Below are 20,150 nucleotides of genomic sequence, written 5' to 3' on the forward strand. Positions count from 1 at the left end.
AATCCTGGAACTCCCTTCCTAACAGCACTGTGGGTGTGACTGCAGCAGTTAAAGAAGGCAGCTCACCACCACCTTCTCAAGGGCAATTGGAGATTGGCAATAAAGGCCAGTCTTGTCAGCAACGCCCACATCCCAAGGATGAATAAATAAAGTAGGACGGATTTCAAAAAGGAAGGTCATGCTTAACCAACCTTATTGAATTCTTTGAAGAAGTAACAAATGTAGCAAGGGTAATGTAGTAGATATAATATATTTGGATTTCAAAAGGCCATTGATAAGGCACTACAGAGTGGACTCATGACTAAAGTCAGAACATGTAGATTCAGGACAAGTGTCAAAATGGATAGTAAACTGGCTACAAAATGGAAAATAGAGAGTAGGGGTTAAGGGATAGCTACTCGGTTTGACAAAAGGTAGGAAATGGTGTTCCACAGAGGATTGATGCCAGGATTGCTGTTATTCAACATAAAGATAAATGATTTGGACTTTGGAAGAACAATTAGAGAATTTGTGGGCGACACCAAATTGGGAGAGTTAGTTAATACAGAGGAGGACTGAGACAAATTACAAGCAGACATAATTAACTTTCAGAAAGGGCATGTCATTGGCAAATTAATTTCAAATGAATAAGTGTGAGGTGGTGCATTTTGGCTGGAAGAAAATGAGGCCTGAATGGGGAAGAAAAGCAAAGGGATCTTGGGGTACCGATACATAAGTCACTAAAAGTAGTGATGCTGCTTAAAGAAGAAAAGAACAAAGAACAGTACAGCACAGGAACAGGCCATTCGGCCCTCCAAGCCTGCGCCGATCATGATGCCTGTCTAAACTAAAACCTTCTGCACTTCCAGGGACCGTATCCCTCTATTCCCATCCTATTCATGTATTTGTCAAGATGCCTGTTAAACGTCGCTATCGTACCTGCTTCCACCACCTCCCCCAGCAGCAAGTTCCAGGCGCTCACCACCCTCTGTGTAAAAAAACTTGCCTTGCACATCCCCTCTAAACTTTGCCCCTCGCACCTTAAACCTATGTCCCCTAGTAACTGACTCTTCCACCCTAGGAAAAAGCTTTTGACTATCCACTCTGTCCATGCCACTCAACTTTGCCCCTCTACCTCCGTCGTTCCAATGAAAACAATCCGAGTTTATCCAGCCTCTCCTCATAGCTAATACCCTTCAGACCAGGCAACATCCTGGTAAACCTCTTCTGTACCCTCTCCAAAGCCTCCACTTCCTTCTGGTAGTGTGGTGACCAGAATTGTACGCAATATTCCAAGTGTGGCCTAATTAAGGTTCTGTACAGCTGCAACATGACTTGCCAATTTTTATACTCGATGCCCTGACCGATAAAGGCAAGCATGCCGTGTGCCTTCTTGACTACCTTATCCACCTGCATTGCCACTTTCAGTGATCTGTGGACCTGTACGCCCTGATCTCTCTGCCTGTCAGTACTCCTAAGGGTTCTGCCATTTACTGTATACCTCCCACCTGCATTAGTCCTTCCAAAATGCATTACCTCACATTTGTCCAGATTAAACTCCATCTGCCATGTCTCTGCCCAAGTCTCCAACCGATCTATATCCTGCTGTATCCTCTGACAATCCTCATCACTATCCGCAACTCCACAAACCTTTGTGTCGTCCGCAAACTTACTAATCAGACCAGCTACATTTTCCTCCAATTCATTTATATATACTACAAACAGCAAAGGTCCCAGCACTGATCTCTGCGGAACACCACTAGTCACATCCCTCCATTCAGAAAAGCATTTTTAAAAAAGAGCAAGCCGAGCATTAGGGATCATTTCTAGAGGGTTAGAACTGAAAAGCAGAAATACTCTGTTAATCTTGTATAGAGCATTGGTTAAACCACAGTGGAGTACAGTTTCGGTCTTCAGATTATAAAAATGATATAGAGGCACTGGAGGAGGTGCAAAAAGATTATCAAGGATGATATTAAAACTGAGAAGTTGTAACCATCAGGAAAAGCAGAACAGGCTGGGCTGTTTCCTTTACGAAGGAGAAGGCAACCTGATAGAGGCCTTTAAATTTTTAATCGAGTAGACATAGAGGTGTTTTCACTTATCCTAAACAAGGGGTCATAATTCTTTTTATTCATTCATGGGATGTGGACATTATTGGCTAAGTCAGCTATTCTGCCCATTCCTAATTGCAGCTGAGTGGTTTGTTGGGCTGTTAAGAGTCAACCACATTACTATGGATCTCAAGTTACATGTAGGCCAGACTGGGTAAGAATGGCAGATTGCTTGGGCAGCACAGTGGCGCAGTGGTTAGCACCGCAGCCTCACAGCTCCAGCAACCCGGGTTCAGTTCTGGGTACTGCCTGTGTGGAGTTTGCAAGTTCTCCCTGTGTCTGCGTGGGTTTCCGCCGGGTGCTCTGGTTTTCTCCCAAATGACTTGCAGGTTGATAGGTAAATTGGCCATTGTAAATTGCCCCTAGTGTAGGTAGGAGAATGGTGGGAATATGGGATTAATGTCGGATTAGTATAAATGGGTGGTTGTTGGTCAGCACAGACTCGGTGGGCCGAAGGGCCTGTTTCAGTGCTGTATCTCTCTATGACTCTATTTCCTTCCCTACAGAGCGTTAGTGAACAACAATCCAGTAGTTTCATCATCACCATTTCCAATACCAGCTTTTTTTAAATATTCCAAATTTAATTAATTAACAGAATTTAAATTCCCTATCTGCTGTAGTGGGGATTGAACACATGAATTACTGGGATAGTAACAAAGCCACTATGCTACTGCATCCCAGCATACAAGATAGTCACTATGAAATCCAATTCAACAAATAATTGTTTATCCAGAGAGTGGTGAGAATGTGGAACTCACTACCACAGGGAGTGGTTGAGGTGAATAGTATCGATACATTTAAGGGGAAGCTGGTTAAATACATGAGGGAGAAAGGAACAGAGGATATGCTGATAGGGTGAAATGAACAGAGGTGGGTGGAGGCTCATGTAGAGCACAAAGACCAGCATCCACCAGTTGTATTGAAGGGCCTGTTTCTGTGCTGTAGACACATGCAATTCGATGTAATTCTCCGACAGCCTCTGTGCTGCCTTTGTTAGAAACAGGTCACAGGCCGTCAGTTGGAGGACAAGGGCTATCTGCTCCGGGCCTGGCTCACGAGTGCAGTCCAGAACCCAGGCACAGCTACAGAGCATGCCAACAATGAGATCTCACTGGAAACCAAAATATGGGGAAGTATTAAACAGGCTGCAGACTCAGCATTCTGCGTTTTACATGACCACACGAGGTCTGAATCTACCCTGCCAATTCAAGAATTGATTCTTGTTTCTCTTTTTTTTAAATCTTCCCATATTTACTTATTTTCAACCAAAGTTTATTTCTATCAGATGAGGGAGTATCATTCTAACTTCAAATCAGATGCACTCCAGCCCACCAGTCACGGGAGGCCTCAACCGCATTCTCCTTCTCCAGGGACATCCGGGCACGAGCGAAACCTTGGAAGACGGGCAGGCAATCAGGGCAGAAGGACCCCCCGATGGCCTGTTGCCTGGATCTGTGAACTGCCACCTTGGCCAGGCCCAGGAGCAGACCAACAAGGAGATCCTCCTCCCGGCCCACCCCACTCTGCACCTGGTGCCCAAAGATCAGGAGCGTGGAGCTGAAGTGCAGTCAAAACTTGAGGAGCAGCCCCTGTTAAATACTCGAAGAGGGCTGCAACCTCGCACACTCCATATGTACATGGAACACAGACTCGTCCAGGCCGCAGAAATTACAGGCAGCCTGGGAGTCCGTGAACCTACTTAAAAGTCTATTGCACGGGACTGCGCTGTGCAACACCCTCCACCCCAGGTAGAGAGACCTCCACCGGCGTTTCCCCTCGCTGCCAGATTGTGACAAGGCCTCTGGAACTGCCTGAGCGGTGGCTGTTGGAGGTGTAGGGAGAGTGGGGGGAGGTGCAGCGGCACCACCCTGGGCTGCCGAGGTGGAGTTGGCAGCCGGGAGGTTGGGGCAGTTCTCACAAAGTGCCCCACCCCCTTGCAGGCATGGCATCACACCCTGTCCGAGCTGCAGAAGACGTGGTCGGCTGCCCCCTGGAACTCCACATTGAAGTGGCCCTCCAAGACCTCCTCCCGCGCATAAATAGCTGGTGGCGGAAGGAGTACACATGTCAGAGGCTGTTCTCCCAAGGACCAAGCGGGACAGGGGTGATCCCTGACCTAACCTCCCCCAGGTGGTGCAGGTGGGGGAGGAGAAGCTCACAGGGAATGAAGGGAAGAACATTAGATAACATTATCCACTGCATAGTGGCCCCCAGAGGGTCCACTGGCACAAATGTCCCACCCAAGGTGAGCTCCTTACTCAGGACCAGGGACATCGCCCACTTGGACTTCAGGAAAAAAACCTCCTTCCCGTACATTTTTGAGGCTGCAACAATAGCCGAGGGGCCGACAACCTCGGCCATTGCCTTTACGCACGCCTCAGTTGTCATATTTGGGTGGGCGTAACTCTTTATCCCATGCTTTGTCAAAAGCTTGAAAGGTGACTGGGCAACAGGAACAGCCACAGCAGCAGCTGCTGCAGCATAGGAAGGCCCCATCACCGGAGAGGACTGAGAAGCCATGGGGCAGAAGAGTTTCCCCCCCTGTGTGTTGAGAGAGGGGAAAAACTATTATCAGATATAACCATGACTTGATAGTGTAAGGAGTTAGAGGCAAAGGGGAAGAGACTGAGGGACAGGAAGGCCAGGAGGAAATAGTCTATTGCAGCTGCAAAATGACAGAGCAGTCTTATCGCTCGTCTTCTGGTTGGGGGGGTGGGGAGGGCAGCGGGGGGGTGATGTCTTCACCTGGGACAGCTGAAGCTGCCCGGGCACTCACTTTTCCGGATGTTATTGAACAACAATGTCTCTTCACCTGGGCAGCACCCGCTGGCCGAGGCCAAGTGGTTAGGGTGGGGAGGGAGCTCCCAATTCAATGGTAACAACACAGGAGCCCCCTACTGAGACAGGCAGCCCCACCCTAGGTCGTCTTCCTTTCTCTTCTTTCCCCTCTCCAACAATCAAATACAAAAAGACTGCAATGTTAAACCAAAGTCGCAGAAGAGCTTTCATTTCCTTTGTCTTCCTGTTCCTTTTCCTTGTTGACAGAATAAATGGAAAAATCTTCCTCTCAGTCTCTGTCCCAGCAGCAGTTGCATTTGCACAGCCTCCGGTCTCCAGTCTCAGCACACAGCCCACATTCAGCTGAACCTCATTAACCACTGAGCAATCCTCAATCAGGCAGCAGCCAACACAGTGTTATATCTGCACTGAGAGTGTTTGATGGGACAGTGCAGGGTAAAGCCTGGCTACCTGACCCGAACCCAAATGGACCCAACTACATGGGTCGGGTCGGGTCTGTATTCCGAGTCCAGCATTCGGGGTCGGGTCGGGTCGGGCTGGACAGTGCTGCCTCCAGGAACTCCCGAGATCAGGCTCACCCGTGATTCCCCACTACTCCATCTGCAGGAATAGCCTGCTGCTGGAACGGATGAACAGAATCACAAGTATTACCATTTGAACAAGGTAGAGCACAATAACCTGTTTGATATCATTAAATTTATTGCGATATTCAGGTCGGGTCGGGCGCGAAAATAAATTAAAGCTCTTGGACCCTGGTCGGGTTCGGGTTTCAGTTTTATACCCGAGCAGGCCTTTAGTGCAGAGGGAGCTTCACTCTGTATCTAACCCCGTGTTGTACCTGTCATGAGGGTGTTTGATGTGTTGCAAGCTGAAATGAGAGGATTTCCATTCATTGTATTTGCATCCTTTATGTTGATAAACTTAAAAATTCACCATTACCTTTTAAAAGGTGAAGAAAGGGAAAACCTACATATATTAATATTTAATCAGAACTAACTGAGAACAAATATAAGAGCTGCAGTTCCAAGTAATGTTAACACGTGTCTGTGCTGTGTTTGGCCAAGTCTGTGTAATGAAGGCCCTTTCCACACACTGTGCCGGGACAGACACACTTTGTAACTCTGTCTGAAACACTGACCCACACTGTGTGGAGACAGACACACTCTGTAACTCTGTATAAACACTGACCCAAACTGTGTGGGGACAGACACACTCTGTAACTCTGTCTGAAACACTGACCCACACTGTGTGGGGACAGGCACACTCTGTAACTCTGTATAAACACTGACCCACACTGTGTGGGGACAGACTACTCTGTAACTCTGTATAAACACTGACCCACACTGTGTGGAGACAGACACACTCTGTAACTCTGTATAAACACTGACCCACACTGTGTGGAGACAGACACACTCTGTAACTCTGTATAAACACTGACCCACACTGTGTGGAGACAGACTACTCTGTAACTCTGTATAAACACTGACCCACACTGTGTGGGGACAGACACACTCTGTAACTCTGTATAAACACTGACCCACACTGTGTGGGGACAGACACACTCTAACTCTGTATAAACACTGACCCACACTGTGTGGGGACAGACACACTCTGTAACTCTGTATAAACACTGACCCACACTGTGTGGGGACAGACACACTCTGTAACTCTGTATAAACACTGACCCACACTGTGTGGAGACAGACACACTCTGTAACTGTCTGAAACACTGACCCACACTGTGTGGAGACAGACACACTCTGTAACTCTGTATAAACACTGACCCACACTGTGTAGGGACAGACACACTCTGTAACTCTGTATAAACACTGACCCACACTGTGTGGAGACAGACTACTCTGTAACTCTGTATAAACACTGACCCACACTGTGTGGAGACAGACACACTCTGTAACTCTGTATAAACACTGACCCACACTGTGTGGAGACAGACACACTCTGTAACTCTGTATAAACACTGACCCACACTGTGTGGAGACAGACTACTCTGTAACTCTGTATAAACACTGACCCACACTGTGTGGAGACAGACACACTCTGTAACTCTGTATAAACACTGACCCACACTGTGTGGAGACAGACACACTCTGTAACTCTGTATAAACACTGACCCACACTGTGTGGAGACAGACTACTCTGTAACTCTGTATAAACACTGACCCACACTGTGTGGGGACAGACACACTCTGTAACTCTGTCTGAAATATCTTTCTGCAGCAAGATTGCCGCGCGATGACCAGACTCAAATCGCCAGACAACACCGCTTCAAAGAACTGGAAGAGAGGCAGAAATTGTACAGGTACATTATTCTTTATCCACAGAATAAGTTGTGCTGCTGTTCTTATAAAGATGATGGGATGTTGTTCTTCCAATGTCTCTGTAATTAACTGACTAAAACAGACCAGTTTCAGCCCCTGCTTTCTCTGGGTTATTTATTTATTTAGAGATACAGCACTGAAACAGGCCCTTTGGCCCACCGAGTCTGTGCCAACCAACAACCACCCACTTATACTCATCCTACATTAATCCCATATTCCCTACCACATCCCTACCACCTACCTACACTAGGGGCAATTTACAATGGCCAATTTACCTATCAACCTGCAAGTCTTTGACTGTAGGAGGAAACTGGAGCACCCGACGGAAACCCACGCGGTCACAGGGAGAAGTTGCAAACTCCGCACAGACAATACCCAGAACTGAAGAAGATGTAACCCAGGCAATGGTGAAAGAAGAAGGGGTTAAAATTGATAGAGGATGTAGATAGGCTGTCTTACTTAAAGTTGATAAAGCACCAGGACCAAATGAGATGCATCCAAGGATATTGAGGGAAGTGAGGGTGGAAATCGCAGAGGCACTGGCCATAATTTTTCAATCTTCCTTAGACTCAAGGGTGGTGCCAGAGGACTGGAGGATTGCGAAGATTACACCCTAGTTCAAAAAAGGGTATAAAGATAAGCCCAGCAACTACAAGCCAATTAGTTTAACTTCGGTGGTGAGGAAACTTCTAGAGAGAATAATTCGGGACAAAATTAATAGTCATATGGACAAATGTGGGTTAATTCAAGAAAGTCAGCATGAATTTCTTAAGGAAAAATCATGTTGAACTACCTTACTTTTTTTGAGGAGGTAACAGAGGGTTGATGAGGGCAATGCTGTTGATATGGTGCACATAGACTTTCAAAAGACATTTGATACAGTGCTACACAACAGACTTGTGAGGTTATAGCTTATGGAATAAAAGGGACAGTAGCAACATGGGTACGGAATTAGCTGAGTGACAGGAAACAAAGATGGATGTTTTTCGGGCTGGAGGAAGGTTTATAGTGGAGTTTCCCAGGGATCAGTGTTGGGACCCTTGCTTTTCCTGATATATATTAATGAGCTAGACCTTGGTGCACAAGGCACAATTTCAAAGTTTGCAGATGATACGAAACTTGGAAGCATTGTGAACTGTGAGGAGGATAGTGTAGAACTTCAAAAGGACACAGACAAGTTGCTGGAATGGCCAGACAGGTGGTAGATGAAGTTCAATGACGTGTCTGCTCTGATGATGCTACCATCCATGACAGCACTTCTGATATGGCTTCCTTTTTCCTTAATCGAGGATTTCCCCCTCCCCCCCCACCCCCACCCCTCCACTGTGGGTTGACAGGGCCCTCAACTGTGTCTGGCCCATTTCCCGCACCTATACCCTCACCCCTTCCCCTCCCTCCCAGAACTGCGACAGGGTTCCCCTTGTCTTCACTTTCCACCCCATCAGCCTCCATATCCAAAGGATCATCCTTTGACATTTCCACCAGCTCCAACATGATGCCACTACCAAAGGCATCTTCCCCCCCCCCCCCCCTTCCCCTGTCAGCATTCCGAAGGAATCGTTCCCTCTGCGACACCCTGGTCCATTCCTCCATTACCCCCACCACCTCGTCTCCTTCCCATGGCATCTTTCGTATGTTTATGTTTCGTATCATCTGCAAACTTTGAAATTGTGCCCTATACACCAAGGTCTAGGACATTAATATATATCAGGAAAAGCAAGGGTCCCAACACCGATCCCTGGGAAACTCCACTATAAACCTTCCTCCAGCCTGAAAAACATCCATCTTTGTTTCCTGTCACTCAGCAAATTCCGTACCCATGTTGCTACTGTCCCTTTTATTCCATAAGCTATAACCTTTCTCACAGGTCTGTTGTGTAGCACTGGATCAAATGTCTTTTGAAAGTCCATGTGCACCATATCAACAGCATTGCCCTCATCAACCCTCTGTTACCTCCTCAAAAAAAGTAAGGTAGTTCAACATGATTTTTCACCATGCAAGCGCAGGAGGTGTAATACCTGTCCATTTACCTCCTCTCTCCTCACTATCAAAGGCCCCAAACACTCCTTTCAGGTGAAGCAGTGATTTACTTGTACATCTTTCAATGTAGTATACTGTATGCGCTGCTGACCATGTGGTTTCCTCTACACTGAGGAGACCAAATGGAGACTGGGTGACTGCTTTGCAGAACACCTCCACTCAGTCTGAAAGCAAGACCCCGAGCTTCCGGTTGCTGGCCATTTCAACACATTCCCCTGCTCTCATGCTCACATCTCTGTCCTGGGATTTCTGCAGTGTTCCAGTGAACATCAACGCAAGCTCGAGGAACAGCATCTCATCTACCGATTAGGCACACTACAGCCTGCTGGATTGAACATTGAGTTCAATAATTTCAGAGCATGACGGGCCCCCCATTTTACTTTTATTTTTAGTTATTTTTTCTTTTTTCTTTTTTTTTGTGTTTATTTTATTTTAGTTTGCTAATTTGTTTCTACTGTGCCTACCCACTGTTTTTTTCATGTTTGTGCTTGTGGCTGTTCAGCTTCAGTCCATTTACACCCTATCTGTACTAATGCTTTGTCTTTCAACACACCATTAACATATTGTTTGTCTTTGCTCCATGACCTTCTGGTCAGTTATTCTGTGACCTTGTCCTATCAACACCTTCTCTTTTGTTATCTCTTGCCCCATCCCTGCTTTACTTGCTTAAAATCTTTCACATTTCTTATATCTGCTAGTTCTGATGAAGGGTCACTGACCTGAAACGTTAACTCTGCTTCTCTCTCCACAGATGCTGCCAGACCTGCTGAGTATTTCCAGCACTTTTCTATTTTTATTTCAGATTTCCAGCATCCGCAGTATTTTGCTTTTATCAAAAATAAACTGTCAGGACATAACAATCTCCCAATAATCTGCCTTCACCTTCATCTCTGTTTATTTACTGTGTGCTGCTTGGATCATAGAATTGTCGAGCACAGAGAGAGGCCATTTGGCCCATGGTGTTTGTGTCTGTTAATTGTAGATCAATTGGGTGTTAGTTGTATTCAGGTGGTGGATATTAATTGGGGACTCACCTTTGCTCAGACTGGAAGAGGGGCTTGTTCTTGTTGGAGGTCCATGGTATACAATGTGTGTCTGCGTGAATAACAGCTTTGTATGTGTTTAATCTTGAAGCGCAGTGTTCTAACCTTTACTTCCTGGCTATCCAGGTTTTAACAGTGTGGGCTGTTTGGAAGAGTTGTCCAATTAGCCCTGCTCTTCCCCATAGTCTTGTAAATTTCTCCTTTTCAAGTATTTATCCAATTCCCTTTTGAAAGTTCCTATTAAATCTGCTTCTACAGCCCTTTCAGGTAGTGGAAATAGTTTCTTTTTATTTGCTCAAACCACTCATAATTTTGAGCTATTCTGCTCAATCTCCTCTTCACCTTCTCTGCTCTCGGGAGAACAACCCCAGCTTCTCCAGTCTCTCCACATCACTGAACTCCCTCATCCCTGATACATTCTGCTAAATCTCCTTGGCACCCTCTCCAGGGCCTTGACATCTTTCCCAAAGTGTGGTACTCCAAATTGGATACAATACTCCAGCTGAGGCCTAACTAGTGATTTATGAAAACTTCCCATAAGATGCTTTATTTTTGTATTCTAAGCTTCTGTTTATAACATCAAGAATTCCATATGTTGTTTTTTTAACAGCCTTCTCAACTTCTCCTGCCATCGTCAAAGACTTGTACGTACACCCACAGCTCTCTCTATTCCTGCAATCCTATAACTTCTGTAGTTTAGTTTATATTGCGTCTCATCATTCTTCCTATGAAATTGGATCACTTCACACTCCTGAGTCTAAATGTTTTGTGTGTTGCAGGTGGAAGGAATGGCATCCCGGTTTCCCACTGAGCATCGATGCGCACTTTTACAGTGACTTGCCCCGTGACATTCAGTTTGACAGTGAGAAAGGAGTTGACTTTGTCCTGAATTACACCAAAGCGTGAGTAAAGACTCTGCCAGCGACATGCTGATTCCAGTCCCCTAATGGATCATTGGAGTGAGGGTCCTGCCTGCCCTGATACCCCTGGCACTGTCTCCACTGCAAGCCAAGTTAGCTGATCTTCGCCAGGACACAACTGGGCTCAGTTGTGGATCAGCCAGGATTCCTATCCTTGTGGAGCCCTGTTGGCAGGTGTATGTGTGTAGCATGGGCGAGGACAGAATTGAGCTCAGGCCCGATGCCATCCATGGTTGAATGTCCTGCCAGCGTTCATAGTTTAGGCTCACACATGAACAGTGGCAACTTGGGTGGGGCAACTGAACACACCCCCTCCATCCCAACCACCCCCATCCATAGGGTTATTTTGACTCCAGCACAGTGTGAAACAGGTGATGATGAGACAGCAGCCTCCTTTACTTCTCGCCACATTGAAGTCGATGGAAATAAAATGCGGAGAGATTAAAAGGGGCCGCTGAGTCACTATTTCACACTTTACACCATCTCACACAGTCAGAATGATCCAGTGGCTTTAGGACAGTTTACAGATATCTCAAAGGAATAAAAGTTACTGAGAGTGTCTAACAGAGCCTGCTCGAAAGACGGAGTGTTCGAGAAATTTCCAAAGTAGCGCTGTAAAGTCCCGAGTGTTTTAGCTTGGGGATAGAGTCTGACACACAACAAGCCTATTGTCCACAGGTGAAAAGTGCATTATATTCCCACCTTACTGACAGGAGGAATACACCATGCTCTGCTTAACACACAGCTAATAGGACATCATGGGGCAGTCGGGGTGGGGGGAGGGGAGGGATCAGACTGTGGGGGTGAGGGGGGGTCAGACAGTGGAGAGGAGGGAAGGGGGGGGGGGGGGGGGGCGTCAGACATGGGTGGGAGTTGGCCGATTGTGCAGTTCCAATCAGGTGGAGTTAAGCTTGTTTGGCCTGGAGGGGAGGCACTCCTCTTCCAGGCCCACAAACAGTGCTGGAAAGGCATTTACCCCACACATCTGGTCCTTTCCACCTCCTTTTACCTATTGTGATTATTGTGGCGCAGGGGTACTGGTCTCGTGTTAGATCCAGTTAAATTGCAGGCACGCAGCCTCCTTTAAATATTTTTCTGCACCCCACCCCCCCCCCAACCGATGTTAAAACTGGCAGTGGGTGGGTTAGGATCAGTTCTGAGAATTAAAACTTTTTTCCCTTCCCATCCACCCCTAACCCCTAATCATGGGGGTTAAAACTCCCCTGCAGAAACATGGTGTAAATGACTGAAGCTCTGCAGCGAGCAGGACAGCCTCCCTCCCACATGACTTCAACCCCCACCCAATGCCTTGTGAAAACAAGTAATTGCACTGAGAATGCAGTGGGATATGTGCCTGTAACTTAATCTGTGGGTATATTAAACATTCCAAGACTACAGCCCACCCTACATCCTACCAAGCACCACTCCTGAGCTCTGTCCTGCCGGCACTCTGGGTGTGATTTATCAGGCTGTACAGCGTCCGTGAGAATGCCCAATGTCACTACAATCCTCACTGCTTTTTGTTAAGTAATGTATCACCAGATCTCTTGCCCCACCCCCGCTTTACTTGCTTAAAACCTTTCACATTTCTAATATCTATTAGTTCTGAAGAGGGGTCACTGATCTGAAACGTTAACTCTGCTTCTCTCTCCACAGATGCTGCCAGACCTGCTGAGTATTTCCAGCATTTCTTGCTTTTATATCACCAGGGGAGGCTCTTTCCTGGTGTAGAGGGCAGACTAGAAGCCTGCTCCCAGGCCTCTGTCAATCCGACTCTCACCAACCACTCATAGCAGCAATAATCTGCACCTTTAGAGCACTTTAAGTGTAATAAAACATTCTTCACAGAAATAAGGCTCAGGCCCAGTGTTGGAACCATGTTGGTTCTGGAGGAGAAATCATTGCAGGGGATGTGCAGGCTACACTGGGCCAGCTGAAATCAGCTCATCCAGGCTTGACCAGAAATTGAACCTGGGACCTCCCTTGGGCCAGTGCGGATAGGCTGGCTGCACCGAAAGATGAGTCGGACACTATTTCAATACTGCAGCAAGGTGCAAGATCTCACTGGTGACTGCCACCATTTCTAAAGCACCCGTGAGCTACAAGAATACAACAGATCGAACATTAAAGACTTTGTCGGAGTTCAGCTGCTTAGAGCCACATATCTCTGTTACTGAAACTGCAGCCTGCTATTGCAATAAGGAAGCTAGTTTCAGTTCTGTAAGTGTGGGGAGACAGCCCTGTGTGTCTGCTCATGCTGTATAAAAGCAGAACCCAGTACAGTCTTGGGCAACTGCCCCAGCCTGGGAGTAAAGGTGGGCAGAGAGACATTTGTCCTGAGAGAGTGTAGTGACAGCACAAGTGTAAATGCACCTATTGGCTGGAGAACCTCACTGCTCCCAGTGACAACCTATCCTCACATATCATAATATTCCTAAAACGACACAATAAGTGCTGGAAATACTCAGCAGGTCTGGCAGCATCTGTGGAGAGAGAGAAGAAAAGTTAACATTTCAAGTCAGTGACCTTTCATCAGAACTGGCAAAGGTTTGAAAATAATTCTTTTCTAACCTTTGCCAGTTCTGATGAAAGATCACTGACTTGAAATGTTAACTCTGCTTCTCTCTCCACAGTTGCTGCCAGACCTGCTGAGTATTTCCAGCACTTGTTGTTTTGTTTCAGATTTCCAGCATCTGCAGTGTTTTGCTTTTACCATAATATTCCTAACAGCACACTGTATCAGGAGAAAGACCTTGTTTCTCCACTGGTACAGAGCTGGAGTTAGGAGAGTTGTCTGAAGATGGAGACAGATGGAGCAATGTTGGAAGGGTTTGGAGAGCAACACTGGAATGGGGATGTCAGTTACCAATCATAGGAAGAGTGGAGGATGACCAGGGTTTGGGACTTAAGGATATTTACAGAGGTTGGATGAGTGAGGCCGGGAGGATGAAGAATTCACAATCAGTGCTGGGCGATGGGGGAGGGGCTGGGTGATGGGGAAGGTTGAGGGGCTGGGTGATGGGGAAGGTTGAGGGGCTGGGTGATGGGGAAGGTTGAGGGGCTGGGTGATGGGGGAGGGACTGGGTGATGGGGGAGGGACTGGGTGATGGGGGAGGGACTGGGTGATGGGGGAGGGGCTGGGTGATGGGGAAGGTGGAGGGGCTGGGTGATGGGGGAGGGGCTGGGTGATGGGGGAGGGGCTGGGTGATGGGGGAGGGGTTGGGTGATGGGGAATGTGGAGGGGCTGGGTGATGGGGGAGGGGCTGGGTGATGGGGGAGGGGCTGGGTGATGGGAGAGGGGTTGGGGAGGGGCTGGGCGATGGGGGAGGGGCTGGGCGATGGGGGAGGGGATGGGCGATGGGGAAGGGGGCTGGGCTGGGCTGGGCTGGGCGATGAGGGAGGGGCTGGGCGATGGGGGAGGGAACTGGGTGATGGGGAGGGGCTGAACTGGGCAATGGAGCAGGGGCTGGGCTGGGCGATGGGGAAGGGGCTGGGCAATCGGAGATGGGGGAGGGAACTGGGCGATGGGGGAGGGGCTGGACTGGGCAATGGGGGAGGGGCTGAGCTGGGCAATGGGGAGGGTCTGAGCTGGGCGATGGGAAGGTGGAGGGGCTGGGCTGGGCTGGGCAATGGGGAGGGGCTTAGCTGGGCGATGGCTAAGCAGCAGTTTGTAAAAGGTCAGGGTCAAATTAGATGTCAAACCTGGCATTTGAGAGACTTCTAGGTTGCAGGCAGTGCCAGGCCTGGTTTTACTGAGCACAGCTGCTTCATGGCAAACCAGTCTTGCAGTGGGGATCGCGAAGGTTTGGCCCCTTATTCGCATATGAAGAAGGCATAATGGCTGTTTCAGGTCTAATCCCTGGGCCCACTCCTTTATCCTTTTCCAATATGACACGAGGCGGACTTCCAGCCAGGAATATACACATGCTTCCTGGCTGCCATATTGGGCTTAATTGTCCAGTTAATGCTCAGAGAACAGGCTGTGTTGCCCAATATGTCGTGTTATATGGTTAGTGTACAATCTGGGAAAGATGTTTAACGCCCATGGTATTAATGAAGTACTCTATCTGTCACTCGCTGGAGATTGGGGCGGCGGCACAGTGGTTAGCACTGCAGCCTCACAGCTCCAGGGACCTGGGTTCAATTCTGGGTACTGCCTGTGCGGAGTTTGCAAGTTCTCCCTGTGACCGCGTGGGTTTTCGCCAGATGCTCCGGTTTCCTCCCGCAGCCAAAGACTTGCAGGTTGATAGGTAAATTGGCCATTGTAAATTGCCCCTAGTGTAGGGAGGTGATAAGGAATATGGGATGACTGCAGGGTTAGTATAAATGGGTGGTTGTTGGTCGGCACAGACTCCGTGGGCCGAAGGGCTTGTTTCAGTGCTGTATATATAAATAAATTACAGGCATCCTAAGATCACTGTAACAGCTTGCGGTCATTTTCCGAGTCCAGCACTGACAGTCTTCACCAGCACATCTTGGGAAATCAGACATCCCTCGCAGAGTTTCCATCTATTGAGTGTGGCAACCCATCGGTTTCAGATAAGACAAGATATCCTGTCAACAGATGAGACTCTGAAGAATGGACACTTCCTGGAGTTGGTGGGACCCCCACTGCCCCCCCCTCCCCCCCACCGCCCTGACCCCCAGCAGCCCCCCTCCCCCCACCCCGCTGCCCCGACGGATGAGCAGAGAATTATTTTATTATACAGACTTCTAATTGAAAGACGCTATCTTTGTGCAGGATGGAGAATCTGTATGTGAATCGGTTTATGAACATGTTTCAATCTTCATGGAGTGATTTTGCAGACTTTGAGAAGATCTTTGTCAGAATTAGCAACACGATTTCAGGTAGGTCGTATCCTCTATTTTTACAGATGCCTCATTTACCAGGCTGCACACTAACACCCAAGGGACATGTGACCCAGGTATACCTGCCCCCTGCTTCCAACCACATAGGACATGTTACAGAGCCAAACACACTCCTTGACACCATCATGTATCCATCTTGCTGCGTAAAAGTGTTTTTCCCCAGGTGGCCTCTGGTTCTTTTCTCAGTCAGCTTAAAATCTGTGTCCTCCGGATATTAATCCTTCAGCTATTGGAAACAGATTCTCATTACTTACCCACTTTAAACTCTTCATGATTTTAAACACCTCTATCAAATCTCCTCTTAGCTTTCTCTCTTCCAAGGAGAACAACCTCAGCTTTTCAAATAAAAGCAAAATACTGCGGATGCTGGAAATCTGAAACAAAAACAAGAAATGCTGGAATCACTCAGCAGGTCTGGCAGCATCTGTGGAAAGAGAAGCAGAGTTAACGTTTCGGGTCAGTGACCCTTCTTCAGAACAGTTCCGACCGAAGAAGGGTCACTGACCCGAAACGTTAACTCTGCTTCTCTTTCCACAGATGCTGCCAGACCTGCTGAGTGATTCCAGCATTTCCTGTCTGAGCTTTTCAAATCTTTCCACATAACTGAAGTACCTCATCTCTGGAACCATTCCAGTAAATCCCTTCTGTGTCCTCTCCAAAGCCTTCATGTCCTTCCGAAAGTGTGGTACCCAGAACTGCAGGGGCTGAAAGTATAGGTTTAGCATCACTTCCTGACTTTTGTATGCTATGCCTCTATTTATAAGCCTATATGCTTTATCAACGACTTTGCTAATATGTCTTCCACGAGCAAAGATTTGTGCATGAACTTCCCATGTTGTTGCATTCACTTAAAAATTGTACCATTCAGCTTGCATTGTCTCCTCATTCTTCCTACTGAAATGTATCACCTCACACACCTCACCCATTCCACCTGTTTATGTCCTCTTGAAGTCTATTACTATCTTCCTCACTGTTACTGCACTTAAAGGTTTCGTATCATCTGCAAATTTCAAAATGGTGCCCACTGGGTCAGACCCCATCAGGAGGAACAGTATTCAATTCTGGGCACCACACCTCAGGAAGGATGTATTGGCCTTCGAGGAGTGCAGTGCAGATTCACCAGATTTATACAGTTAAACTATGAGGACAGGTTGCGTAGACTCGGCTTGTATTCCCTTGAGTTTAGCATTGAGGAGTGATCTAATCGAGGTGTTGAGAGACACCATTTCTTCTGGCGGGGGCAGTCCAGGACAAGAGACAATACCTTAAAATTAATCGGACTCATTCAGGGGTGAGATCAGCAAGCACATCTTCAAACAAAGCAGAGTGAAAATCTGGAATTCTCAACCCCCAAGAGGTTTTGGATGCTGGAGGTCAATTTGAGCTTGCAAGAGAGATGAACAGATTTTTCTTGGTTAAGGGTATCAAAGGATATGGGGCAAAGGCGGGTAATTGGATTTCAGCCATGATTTAATTGAATGGAGGAACAGGCCTGAGAGGCTGAATGGCCTCATCCTGTTCCTATGTCAGGACAATCGAGGGAGAAAAGGGAATGGAAAGCCTGGGTGAGGATGAGAGTGGTGAATGAATGAATTAGTGACGATCACATAGTGCATTACTGCTATGCCTCTTGCAGAGTACGTCATGCAGCACTGGCAGGAGGATTTCATGTTCGGTTACCAGTTTCTCAACGGATGCAATCCAGTCGTCTTCAAGAAATGCAACAAATTGCCAGAGAAGTTTCCGGTCACAAATAACATGGTGAAGATCTGCCTGGAACGCAAACTCACGCTGGAAGAGGAAATAGAGGTACAGAATCCCTAAACACTGGGACACTGCTGAATGTAACTAACACACCGAATCCCTAAACACTGGGGCACTGCTGAATGCAACTAACACACAGAAACCCGAAACACTGGGACACTGCAGAATGTAACTAACACACAGAATCCCTAAACACTGGGAAACTGCTGAATGTAACTAACACACCGAATCCCTAAACACTGGGACACTGCTGAATGTAACTAACACACCGAATCCCTAAACACTGGGACACTGCAGAATGCAACTAACACACAGAATCCCTAAACACTGGGACACTGCAGAATGTAACTAACACACCGAATCCCTAAACACTGGGACACTGCTGAATGTAACTAACACACCGAATCCCTAAACACTGGGACACTGCAGAATGCAACTAACACACAGAATCCCTAAACACTGGGACACTGCAGAATGTAACTAACACACCGAATCCCTAAACACTGGGACACTGCTGAATGTAACTAACACACCGAATCCCTAAACACTGGGACACTGCAGAATGCAACTAACACACAGAATCCCTAAACACTGGGACACTGCAGAATGTAACTAACACACCGAATCCCTAAACACTGGGACACTGCTGAATGTAACTAACACACCGAATCCCTAAACACTGGGACACTGCAGAATGTAACTAACACACCGAATCCCTAAACACTGGGACACTGCTGAATGTAACTAACACACCGAATCCCGAAACACTGGGACACTGCTGAATGTAACTAACACACCGAATCCCTAAACACTGGGACACTGCTGAATGTAACTAACACACCGAATCCCTAAACACTGGGACACTGCAGAATGCAACTAACACACAGAATCCCTAAACACTGGGACACTGCTGAATGTACCTAACACACCGAATAACTAAACACTGGGACACTGCTGAATGTAACTAACACACAGAATCCCTAAACACCGGGACACTGCTGAATGTAACTAACACACAGAATCCCGAAACACTGGGACACTGCTGAATGTAACTAACACACCGAATCCCTAAACACTGGGACAATGCAGAATGTAACTAACACACAGAATCCCTAAACACTGGGACACTGCTGAATGTAACTAACACACAGAATCCCTAAACACCGGGACACTGCTGAATGTAACTAACACACAGAATCCCTAAACACTGGGACACTGCAGAATGTAACTAACACACCGAATCCCTAAACACTGGGACACTGCTGAATGTAACTAACACACAGAATCCCTAAACACCGGGACACTGCTGAATGTAACTACCACACCGAATCCCTAAACACTGGGACACTGCAGAATGTAACTAACACACAGAATCCCTAAACACTGGGAAACTGCTGAATGTAACTAACACACCGAATCCCAAAACACCGGGACACTGCAGAATGTAACTAACACACAGAATCCCTAAACACTGGGAAACTGCTGAATGTAACTAACACCCCGAATCCCTAAACACTGGGACACTGCAGAATGTAACTAACACACCGAATCCCGAAACACCGGGACACTGCAGAATGTAACTAACACACCGAATCCCTAAACACTGGGACAATGCTGAATGTAACTAACACACAGAATCCCTAAACACCGGGACACTGCAGAATGTAACTAACACACCGAATCCCGAAACACTGGGACACTGCAGAATGTAACTAACACACCGAATCCATAAACACCGGGACACTGCAGAATGTAACTAACACACCGAATCCCGAAACACTGGGACACTGCAGAATGTAACTAACACACCGAATCCCTAAACACCGGGACACTGCAGAATGTAACTAACACACCGAATCCCTAAACACTGGGACAATGCTGAATGTAACTAACACACAGCATCCCTAAACACTGGGACACTGCTGAATGTAACTAACACACAGAAACCCTAAACACTGGGACACTGCTGAATGTAACTAACACACAGAATCCCTAAACACTGGGACACTGCAGAATGTAACTAACACACCGAATCCCTAAACACTGGGACACTGCAGAATGTAACTAACACACCGAATCCCGAAACACCGGGACACTGCTGAATGTAACTAACACACAGAAACCCTAAACACTGGGACACTGCTGAATGTAACTAACACACCGAATCCCTAAACACTGGGACACTGCAGAATGCAACTAACACACAGAATCCCTAAACACTGGGACACTGCAGAATGTAACTAACACACCGAATCCCTAAACACTGGGACACTGCTGAATGTA

General features: G+C 47.2%; 1 protein-coding gene across 1 annotated transcript in view; it reads left to right on the top strand.

Moving 5' to 3' along the window:
- Nucleotides 1-20,150, top strand: part of LOC137355291 (polyunsaturated fatty acid 5-lipoxygenase-like) — a 136,361-nt gene that overhangs the window by 24,925 nt on the left and 91,286 nt on the right. The window contains exons 3-6 of the mRNA XM_068020256.1: nucleotides 7,131-7,212; nucleotides 11,094-11,216; nucleotides 15,976-16,082; nucleotides 17,740-17,912. Coding sequence (XP_067876357.1) covers nucleotides 7,131-7,212; nucleotides 11,094-11,216; nucleotides 15,976-16,082; nucleotides 17,740-17,912 — 485 coding nt within the window. The remainder of the gene's footprint in view (nucleotides 1-7,130; nucleotides 7,213-11,093; nucleotides 11,217-15,975; nucleotides 16,083-17,739; nucleotides 17,913-20,150) is intronic.

The sequence above is a fragment of the Heterodontus francisci genome, chromosome 42 (assembly GCF_036365525.1).
Source record: "Heterodontus francisci isolate sHetFra1 chromosome 42, sHetFra1.hap1, whole genome shotgun sequence".
Lineage (NCBI taxonomy): Eukaryota > Metazoa > Chordata > Chondrichthyes > Heterodontiformes > Heterodontidae > Heterodontus > Heterodontus francisci.